The sequence below is a fragment of the Heterodontus francisci genome, chromosome 1 (assembly GCF_036365525.1).
Source record: "Heterodontus francisci isolate sHetFra1 chromosome 1, sHetFra1.hap1, whole genome shotgun sequence".
NCBI classification, from domain to species: Eukaryota; Metazoa; Chordata; class Chondrichthyes; order Heterodontiformes; family Heterodontidae; genus Heterodontus; species Heterodontus francisci.
The window spans coordinates 51,596,369-51,607,832 of record NC_090371.1 but is presented as its reverse complement, the minus strand read 5'-3'; the positions used below and the strand labels follow the sequence as shown (position 1 = coordinate 51,607,832).

Genomic DNA, 11,464 nt, shown 5'->3' with positions numbered 1-11,464 from the left:
ATCAACAAATTTCTACACTATGAGCTTTTATTTTCTGCAATAATCTTTGATGTGGCACCTTATCAAATGCCTTACAGAAATCTAAGTACAATGTAACTCCCTCAAAGAACTCCAATAAATTGGTTAAACATGATTTCCCTTTCACAAAACCATGTTGACTCTGCCTGATTACTTTGAATTTTTCTAAATGCCCTGCAATAACGTCTTTAATAATAGCTTCTAACATTTTCCCTAAATCAGATTGTTACCTTCAAAAAGAGGGGAGATGGGCAGAAGACTGGCCCCTCTTTTCTTTGCAATATGTTAGCACTTCTTTACCCTCAAACAACTATGAGTTGTAAGATCTGTTAATCACCTGTTAATCTGTTGCTTTCTTGTCAGTATTGCTTGACGTCCCATTCGCACACCTCCAGTGTGTTCACTGACTTACACTGGCTCCTTGGTTGAGCAACGTCTCAGAGTCATAGAACGATAGAAAAGTTACAGCACAAAGAGGCTAAAAAAACTAGCCGCCCAATCTAATCCCACCTTCCAGCACCTGGTCCGTAGCCTTGCAGGTTACAGCACTTCAGGTGCATGTCCAGGTACCTTTTAAATGAGCTAAGGGTTTGTGTCACCACCACAAATCCAGGCAGTGAATTCCAGACACCCACCACCCTCTGGGTGAAAAAATTTTTCCTCATGTTCTGTCTGATCCTTCCACCAATCACCTTAAATCTGTTCCCTCTGGTAATTGACCTCTCTGCTATGGGAAACAGATCCTTCCTGTCTACTCAGTCTAGGTCCCCCCATAATTTTGTACACCTCAATTAAGTCACCCCTCAGCCTTCTCTGTTCTAACGAAAACAATCCTAGCCTCTCCAATCTTTCCTCAGAGCTGCAATTTTCAATTCCTGGCAACTTTCTTGTAAATCTCCTCTGTACTCTCTCCAGAGGAATTTTGTCCTTCCTGTAATGTCCAGAACTGTACGCAATACTACAGCTGTGCCTAACCAGCATTTTATACAGTTCCTGCACTACATCCCTGCTTTTGTATTTTATACTTCAGCCAATAAAGGAAAGCATTCCATATGCCTTCACCACTTTATCTACCTGTCCTGCCACCTTCAGGGGCCTGTGAACATGCAGTCCAAGGTCTCTCACTTCCTCTAGCCCTCTCAATATCCTCCCGTTTATTTTGTATTTCCTTGTATTGCCTGCCCTCCCCAAATGCATTACCTCACGCTTCTCCAGATTGAAATCCATTTGCCACTTTTCCACCTACTAAACTAAATCATTGATATCATTCTGGAGTCTACAGCTATCCTCTTCACTATTAACTACATGGCCAATTTTTGTGTCATCAGCAAACTTCCAAAATCATGGCTCCTGCATTTAAGTCCAAATCATTAATATATACCACAAACAGCAAGGGACCCAACACTGAGCCCTGTGGAAGGCCACTGGAAACTGCCTTCTATTCGCAAAAATATCCGTTGACCATTACCCTTTGTTACAATTGTAAAATTCTCAACCTTGTTTTCAAATCTCCTCCAGCCCCACAACCCTCCAAGATATGTGTTCCTTTAATCCTGGTTGTTTGAGCATCCCCAATCTTAAATCGCTCTGCTATTGGTGGCCCTGCTTTCAGCTGCCAATACCCTAAACTCTGGAATTCCCTCCCTAACCCTCTCCACCTTTCTACCTCTCTCTCCTCCTTTACAACACACCTATCTCTTTAACCAAGTTTTTGGTCATCTGCTTTAATGTCTCCTTATGTGGTTTGGTGTCAAATTTTGTTTTCTAATGCTTCTATGAAGCACCCTGGAATGTTTTATGTTAAAGGTGCTGTATAAATACAAGTTGTTATTGGAAAAATGCTAGTCAAACAGTAACCCTATTCTTCATCAAATTGTATACAGGATTTCAGTTACATGGAGAGAAAGCTGGGGTTGTTCTCCCTAGGGTGAAGATAACATTTTATCTGAAAGACTACCACCATGATGCCACACATTTTTGTTACACGCTAGAAATGTCAGTCTAGAACAGTGGTTCTCAAACTTTTTTTTATTGAAGGACTCCCCCATCTAAATTATAATACTCACATGAAAGTGCTGCACGTCTTTTAATAATGCGTTTAGAAAAACAGGTATTTACTTACAGGTGTCAGCGAGATAGGAGTGCCTGTTTCTCACTGCAGAGTCTATCCTTAGTGTAATGCTTGACAACAACACTTGTAAATTATTCTCCACTAAAATTTGTAAACGCACAATGCATTGTGACCATGCATCATGGAGCTCCATAAATCCGAATTCTATACAACTCTCCTCATATTTTCTGTTCTGTTTATTTCTTGCTACTGGACTCAGCACAGTCCCTTCCCAACAGCACTGTGGGCGTACCTACCCCACATGGACTGCAGCAGTTCAAGAAGGCAGCTCACCACCACCTTCTCAAGGGCAATTAGGGATGGGCAATAAATGCTGGCATAGCCAGTGACGCCCACTTCCCATGAATGAATAAAAAAAAGTGGATTTAGCTGAAGTAGTTGCAATGGCAGTATGAGGTCATTTCAATTATTTTTCCATTTTAAAAGTAATTTACTCTCACAATTTCATTGAACAACTTTAAAGGTGTTTGTATTGCACAGAAGTACATAGTTGTCAGAATGACAAAAAATGCGTTCTAAAGGTAATGTATATGTATCTTTTTTGCTCTATGTGGTAACTGTGTTTCTGCTGTACACTACTGCAAATTTTTCAGGCACAGTAAGCAAGTATATTTTACAGTTATACTCAGTAACAGGGCCATCCAGAGGGAAAATGGCACTTTGAGTTCAAAATTTGTACATAAACAATTTTTTAAAACACAATTCTCTTGAACAAGGCTAAACTCACCTGCTACTCACGGGTTACTGTGGGTGTACCTGATGATCTTCGTGCCTTTGTCAGCAATCCGCCATGCGTGCTCCCTACCTAGGTAAGTCAGTCCACTCTATGCTGCACACGTAACGACCGCACTCACCTCCTGGTGAGTATTTTCATATCATTCCGTGGACCCCAGTTTGTGAACCACTAGTCGAGAATGTGAGCCCAAGTTTGTGCTTGAATCCACAATCTTCTGACCCGAGACATGAATGGTACCGCGTTACACCAATAATCAAGTTAACCATCAAAAACTCGAGAAAATTCCCATATTCATGCAGTTGTGCTATTTAACAATATGTTGCTGACCCCGATTCCAGCATCTGCAGTATTTTACTTCTGTATCAAATACAAGCCGTTGTTTAAAATAAAGTTTGGGGAAATAAAATACTTATAGTAATTTAAATCTATCATGGTTTAAAAATTAATTAGAAGTAAATGGGGACTGGACCCCTATGGATATCCCGAAGTAAAGTTTCAATTCTTCATACACTGTTGATATATTGTGAAACATGAAGATGAAATGTAAAGGTCCAGATATTGAGCCTTGTGTCTTGGCAGGAATGTTTTGCAATGTCTGGAATTTAAATCAGTTACATTTCCAAGGATCTCTCATTAACTCAGTCCAGCTGATGAAATGGGGCGTGGCTTTGGCTCACGGTCACGTGCCATCCGTCCGCCAAGTTCCAGATTCCGAATTCACCAATCAGCAACCGAGCAGACGGTCCTCCAATTAGAACGGACCAATCTGAGCTGTCTTTTCCCCTACGATCTAAAATAATAAACAATCATACACATCAGGAAACGCTGAAAAATTCGAAATTGGTTCTTGGTGGTTGAATTAAAAAAGCGCATTATTAAGGTTCGGAAGTGTCTAAATGACGTCATCACGCATGGGCAGAAAGGCGCAGCAGATGAGAGGCAGGTGCGTGAGGCGAGCGGGGCGGGGATCGAGTATCGATTGACAGCGGAAATATCCTATGAAATACCGAGTCTTGCACGTCAATCACGTCAGCGCCTGTTGGGAAAAGCAGAGGTGACGGAGAGGGGCGGGTTTCCGATCACGCGCAGCCAATCGAATTTGGTGGGCCGGCATTGTGGGGGCGGGTTTCCGATCGCGTGGAGCCAATCGGATTGGGCGTCCCGTCAATAATGGGCGCGGCTTCGCTCTTTTCGACGATGGAGTGAAAGAACAAAAGAAATAAAAAATAATCCAGGGGCGCTGGCGCTTTTGTAGAAAGAAAAATATTTTTTTTAAAAAAGCTTTATTATTTAATAAGGAACATATATTTAATGCTAAGCTTGCCCTGTTAATCTTATACAATGCCGAGTAGTACAGTGTTTACAGATATGGAGCGGGAGGATGGTGAGTCTGGGCCGCTCCACATCGCCATGGAGCAGCTCACCGTGTTCGGCCTGGAGGAGCCGCCGCCTCCTCATACTTCTTCACCAGTATCTCTGGCTCAACATCGCCGGAGCCTGGAGACCGAGGCTGTGTCCTCACCTCCTCCCGCCGCTGGGGGAGAGCCGCTCGCCGTCTCCGGGTCGCTCCTCCTGCAGGGCCCAGTGACGGGGAGTCAGCAAGGAGCGGCCCCTTCCCCCTGTCCAGCCGGCGGAGGCGGGCTGCCCCTCGTCTCTTCCGTCCTGGCTCTGTTCGAGGCCGAGCAGATCCAGCTCCAGCAGCAGCAACAACAGCCCCGAAAGAAGAGCGTGAACATGACCGAGTGTGTCCCGGTGCCCAGCTCCGAGCATGTCGCCGAGATCGTGGGCAGGCAGGGTGAGTAAGAGGCCGCCGAGTGAAGGACGAGCCGGAGCTCCAGTGTGCCTGTTGCACCTCCCCTCTTCATCTTTGTCCCTCTTTTAGCCTCCACTCTTTGTCTCCCTCCATCTGACTCTCCCCTTGTTTCCGTTTGCTGTTTTTCTTTTCCGTCCAGTCCTTGGTGTAATCGCTCTTGACTGCCTTTTTCGCTTTCCCCATCTTGTTTTCTGTCTTTGCTTCTCCTCCCACCATGCCGACTCCCTTTGTTTGCTTTTACACGCTCCACCTTGCTTTCTCCCATTCGTTTTCTCCTCTTTCCGACGACTTGTTTCCTTCATTCGCCTTTTTGTATATCGAAAAGCAATATTAATTTATTTTAATAGACACATTTTTAATGTATCGGCTTCCTAAAATGTTTGACGTATACTTTTAAGGATGTAATATACTTCAATTTTCTAGCGATCCACTCATTTTGGTTTCATTGCTTATTCTGCATCTGGTTTTTAAAAAAGAATAGCTACATGAACTTAAATAGCTTTACAATCTTTCTTTTAAAAACAAAAAGTGCTGGAAATACTCAGCAGGTCTGGCAGCATCAGTGGAGAGAGCAGCAGAGTTAATTTTTCAGGTCTGTGGCTTGAGCAAATATATAAACGAAGAGGGTGTGTGTATATACTTTCTGTATCCATAAATATGATGAGTGAAATTATTCAGAGGTTCTGCTAAGGCAATAGAAGTGCAATACAAGTTCCATTACATGTTTCCATGGATTTGGGGAAGCTGATGGTAATTCATAAAATTTGAGCTATGATCTACAAAGAAGTCCTATTTGCGTAACTTGCATTGGTTTACAGGGATTTGATAAGTAACACCCAGGATGTTATAAAAACTGCATACAGCAGTAGATATGTATTTTAATACTAAAAAATTAACCTCTGTACTCTGGAGCTTAACGTCAAGTATTTTTGCAGGCTGAGAGAACATTTTTGTAAGTTTCAATTTGAATCATTCCCTATCCTGAGGACCTATTTGGTATCCACTCTTTTTTTTGAGTACTGTACATCTGTGACTAGCAGATGTTAAATCCAGGTATTTAGGTCCTTGATTTGTATTCAAATCCATTTTTTTAAGTTAGGCAGTGAGTAACTCAGAAAATTATCTAGTTTCACATCTGCTGTGTTAGCAGGCATTGAGTCAAATTAATTTTGTATACACCTTTTTAGTAAGTTAAAATGTGTAAACTAATTTTTCAAAATTGGTAAGGGCTACATTAAATAAAGCCACTTGCTGAATCTGAACTTTATCAACCCTGTATATCTCAAAATGAGAACCATTTGAACATTGTACAGAACTATTTGCCCATCAATACTATAAAACTCCTCAGTTTTCCTTAACTCCAATACTCAACAATCTTTAAAGCCAAGAAGGCTTGGTATTAACTAACCACCACAATTTAATGTGGTTTGTTCTTTCAACCATAAGCTTTGCCCTTTCAATGAGGTTTCTCAATTAAAACAGAATACTTAATTTTTTTTGTGTTTATGAAAAAAGTGTATAAAATCTCTCCAGTGTAGTAGCCCAGTGCAGTACATTGACAATGTATTTCCTGATTCATTGTTGCATTCCCACTCATGGTTCCATTTGTTAACTGAACTAATCTAATGGGTTAGTGTTAAACTGGAAAACTTGCAGCTCAAGTCAGCAACAAGGCTCAAAGTTTCTGTTTCAGTATGCATTCTTATGCCCTTGAAGGCAATGTTATATTGTTTTTAGGAAGCGTTTTAAAAATTACTGGTGCCACTTGGGAAGGCTACCATGCACTGTTTAAATACATTTAGGAAGTGATCAATTCTCTGACTAGGAACCACTTCTAGATATGACCTTAAAGGATATGTACATTTCCCTGCTGATTTAAAAAAAAAAATGCTTGCATTTATATAGCGCCTTTCATAATCACTGGCCATCTCAAAGCACTTTACAGCCAGTGAAATACTTTTGAAGTGTAGTCACTGTTGTAATGCAGGAAACACGGCAGCCAATTTGTGCACAGCAAATTCCCCCAAACAGCTGTGAGATAAATGACCAGATAATCAACTTCACAAAAACAGATTGAGGGATAAATATTGGCCAGGACAAAGTGGCTAACTCCCCTGCTGTTTGAAATAGTGCTGTGGGATCTTTTATGTCCACCTGAGAGGGCAGGCCTCAGTTTAACATCTCATCCAAAAAGACAGCACCTCCAGCAGTGTAGTCTTCCCTCAGTACTAAACTGGAGTGTCAGCTTTGATTTTTGTGCTAGTCAGGAGTGGATTTATCTCGTGTTAAAGCCATTTATTTGGGTTACACTCACCGTTTGATATGAGCAACAAAGATGTTAATGTTGTATGAGCATTTTCCTATTTAACAAAAGTATTGCCATAAACTGCTTAAAACCCATCAGCCTTAGCTCAGTGCTGACACTGACCTCAGGGTTCTGGGTTCAAGCCCCACTCACGATTTGAGCACATAACCTAAGCTGACACTTCAGTAAGGTACTGAGAATACGCACTGTAGGTGGCCGTTTTTGGGTTAGGTGTTAAACTGACTTTTCAAGTGGATGTAACATGGCTGTATTCGAAGAAGAGTGGAGAGATATCCCAGTTTCCTGGCTAACATTTGACCTTCATCCACTATTGCCAAAACAAATTATCTGGTAATTTATCTTATTGTTTGTGGGACCTTGCTCTGTGTCATATTGGCTACTGCATTTCCTACATTAAAACAATGACTACACTTCACAATGAGATGGCTTGGCCATGTGAGCCGCATGGAAGATGGCAGGATCCCCAAAGACACATTGTACAGCGAGCTCGCCACTGGTATCAGACCCACCGGCCGTCCATGTCTCCGTTATAAAGACGTCTGCAAACGCGACATGAAATCGTGTGACATTGATCACAAGTCGTGGGAGTCAGTTGCCAGCATTCGCCAGAGCTGGCGGGCAGCCATAAAGACAGGGCTAAATTGTGGCGAGTCGAAGAGACTTAGTAGTTGGCAGGAAAAAAGACAGAGGCGCAAGGGGAGAGCCAACTGTGCAACAGCCCCAACAAACAAATTTCTCTGCAGCACCTGTGGAAGAGCCTGTCACTCCAGAATTGGCCTTTATAGCCACTCCAGGCGCTGCTTCACAAACCACTGACCACCTCCAGGCGCGTATCCATTGTCTCTCGAGATAAGGAGGCCCAAAAGAAAGAACACTTCACAAGTACTTCGTTGGCTGTGCAGTGCTTTGGGACATTGTGGGATTGTGAAATGTGTTTATCTAAGTGCAAGTTAATTTGTTCTTGAATCAAATTATTGAGGTCTATTTGAACACTATTTTAAGAACAATTAAGAATTGTTAATTGTTAAGCCAAGCTTCTTGGTTTTCCTGCATTAATTAAGGTGAAACATTTCTGTCGAGTTGCTTTTCAGGCCCAGTGGCTTAACTAGTTAAAGACCAAAGCAGCTGAGTTTCAGTACCTGGTCTGTTGAGCCAGCTAATCTCTACCTGCTAAAGGTACTACAGTTGGACTTAGTGCTTCAGAGTTAGGGAGGAGGTAGTATGGCAGTTGGGTAAGAGCAATTCCATCCAGTTGAATAGCCTGTTTTGGTTCAAGGCTCTTGGGCACTTCTGGAGTTCTGGAGTATAGTCAGAACCAGTGGAATCTACCCAGGTGAAGCTTCAGGAATTCAGAAGTAAATTGGTAATACAGGAAGAAGAAACTTCCTTTTTCAAAACTTTGCTGTGGCATATAGGATTCTAATATCAACTGAACAGTCCAAGTTGTATAGGAGCAAATTGTATGATCTGAAAATTCAACTTCCATTGCCCTTTCCCACCTTTACCCTGAAAAGAGTTAAATATTTACACTTTGACAGTTTTTGTCGCATTAGTACTGCTGTGGAAATAGAATGCTGTTTGTGGCTGGACAACAGACTTCCCCTCAAACAAAGAGAATTTGGGGGGGGTGAAATTAGATGCTACCTTCTGTACATGTTTTCTGGGTTTAAAGGAAATTCTGAAAGAAACAAATTTATTAATCTCTGACTTTTTATGCAAAAAAACTTGCAAGGAGACTATAATCTCTTCTAGAATGTTTATTCCTTGCTTTTCTCTGGGTAGGGAGGAATGGCAAATTTAACACTGATATAGGAGAAAATATGATCAGTAATGTATAGTCTTTCCTACATGGATAAGCGGGTTAAGTGAGGCATATAATTTTTGAACTGTCGCCTGCGGATTGTTTGAGTCATGAGTTTGTATTCAGCATGTAACAAATTAAAACCAATGCATTGCATTATTCAATCAATCTCATCTTTAGCATTTATAGTAAAAATAAGAATTTTGGGCTAATCGTTTTGTTTTTTGTCAAGTGTGCAAGATAAGCCCAGTGGTGATTTGTTAGCTTGGGAAGCTACTTTGGAAAAGTGCTTGGGATAGAGGGAGAAAATTGGGGATAATCAACTCCATTTAGCGCTTTTTCTTGGTTCACTGCAACACTGGCAAGGCTACTTTTATTTATTTCTGTTCCAAGTTTTGCTGAGCTGCCTTCTTGAACTGCCACAGTCCTTGGTGCAATGATCCCATGATGGTGTTGGGGGATTCCAGGATTTTGATTCAGTCCCTGTGTAGGGACAGGGGCCTATCAGATCAGGATGATGTGATGTGATGTGTTCCTACAATACTGCAGCTCTTGTTTTTCTTGGTAGGAATTGTGGTCTGGGAGCTGCTGTCGATTAAGCTTGGTAAGTTGCTGCAGTGCATCCTGTAGAAGGTGCATCACACTGAGATGATTTTTACCTGCTCCATCCATCAAATTTAATGCTTTGTCATGGATGCTTTCAAACTTGTATTATGGATGGTTATACGACACTCCTTAAAACATCAACAACTTTTGATCATGCAGCTCTAATATTGCTTTATGTGGCTGTGTTCAAATTTTTTTTGTTGACTTCTGTGCTTTGGGACATTTTACTACATTTAAACGCACTGCGTAAATGAAAGTTGTTGTAGGCGAGTATGGGCTACTTCATTACCAGGAATTACAAGCTGAAAACTATAGAATAGACAATGAACTGCCCTATTCCTGGTGGTGTAAGGAAGGTCATTGACAAAGCAGCTGAGGATATTGTCCTGAAGAACTCTTACAATGATGTCTTGGTCTTTGTGAGATAATTGGTCTCTGTTGTGCATGGGCATCTTTCTTTGAGTATGACCGTAGCCACTATAGCCTTCAATTGCTATTGACAGCTTTAGAAAAGAAACTGAAGACATTTTTCTATGCTAAAGGGGCGAGATAAATATAGGTTGTTTGGCTCCTTGGTGCCATATGTTTTTCCAATTCTGACTTGAGATTGAGGGAATGTACTGTCAGTCCTCTTTCACCTCTTTTGTCCATGTCAGGATTAAGGTTGTGAATTGGAGCAAGTGTTGGTAGAATTAATTTTTTAAAAAAAAGTATTGATGGATCCTTTTGTTTGTTTCTGCGCTTTTGGGCAATAGCATCTTGCCCTTGATAAAATCCATAATTTATTTGCTTGGGAATTTTATTTTTGTTCACATTGTTGGTATCTTTGGTGTGTCTCAGTACGTTGCAGGAAGAATATATCTGTGTATGTACACAGCTTCATGAGGAACCTGTCACTGAGAGATTCTGGCAAATTTATATCATTTCAAGCACCTGCTGTAATGCAATGAAAGCAAAATACTGCAGATGCTGGAAATCTGAAACACAAGCAAGAAATGTTAGAAATACTCAGCAGGTCTGGCAGCATCTGTGGAGCGAGAAGCAGAGTTAACGTTTCAGGTCAGTGACCCTTCATCAGAACTTGCTCGAATGCAATGTTTGTTGCGAATAAAACTGGGCAATCAGTAAAACCCTAATAAATATAGGTTATAAGCAATAAGGCATCATTATAACTCCACTGTAGTGATCTGCAATTTTCCCAATGTAAATATTGGATGATGAAGTGCACTGATAACTGTTTCTGGAACTCTGTTAAACTTTAATGTGTGAACAGTTTATTCTAACTGACAAGAGATGCATTCATTCTTTTCCATTCCCCAATATGCCTTGTTACCTTCTGTTCCTGACTTCCTGTTGTGGTTTGCAGTGCTGACCATGTTCAGAGGGGCTTGGCTTGTAGCATACCTCCCTCAAACAGAATCAGGCATCAGAATTGTTTTGTGTGTAGTTCAGAGTTGCAAGGCATTCTTGTTTCCTCATCTTTATTTAATGTACTGCTTCATTCTGTGTCTCCATACTTGTCTCTTCTCTGGAGCAAGGCTGTCTGAGATTGTGGTAAGAGTTATCCACCTTTCGTGGATATCAATTGGTGGAGGAAATGAAAAGTGAAAACTATTCGGAACTGTTCAGAGAATGTATTTCCTAATACGCTGTTCCTCTTTGAAATCTTGACTGATATAGTGAGAGAAATTGTACTAACCTAGTTTGGTCAGCAGTGTTGGCTTGAAACAAATGCAGCTGTGTTGTACTTTGTAAACCAAGTGTGTGTGTGAACAAATTAATAAATAGAAACAAAGCAAAACTTCTGAAACAATTGAATAACTAAAACTTCTTGTTACATTGAGAGCTTCAGCAGTTACTACACCTGATGTCTGCATACGGTTTACCTAACCCTAATTTGCACTAAGTTCCATTCACCATTACCCCTGTGATTACCGACTTAGTTGACTCCAGATTCAGCAACGCATCTATTTAAAAATGCTCATTCATGTTTTCAAATCCCTCCCTTGACAGCCGTACCTTCCGCTGCCTAG

At 41.2% G+C, this 11,464-nt stretch overlaps 1 protein-coding gene across 1 annotated transcript in view; it reads left to right on the top strand.

Annotated features, from left to right (window-relative positions):
- Positions 1 to 4,074: 4,074 nt before the first annotated feature.
- LOC137369423 (RNA-binding E3 ubiquitin-protein ligase MEX3C) overlaps positions 4,075 to 11,464 on the top strand; it is a 58,457-nt gene continuing 51,067 nt past the window's right edge. Inside the window, exon 1 of the mRNA XM_068030623.1 lies at positions 4,075 to 4,680. Coding sequence (XP_067886724.1) covers positions 4,227 to 4,680 — 454 coding nt within the window. The 5' untranslated portion in view covers positions 4,075 to 4,226. The remainder of the gene's footprint in view (positions 4,681 to 11,464) is intronic.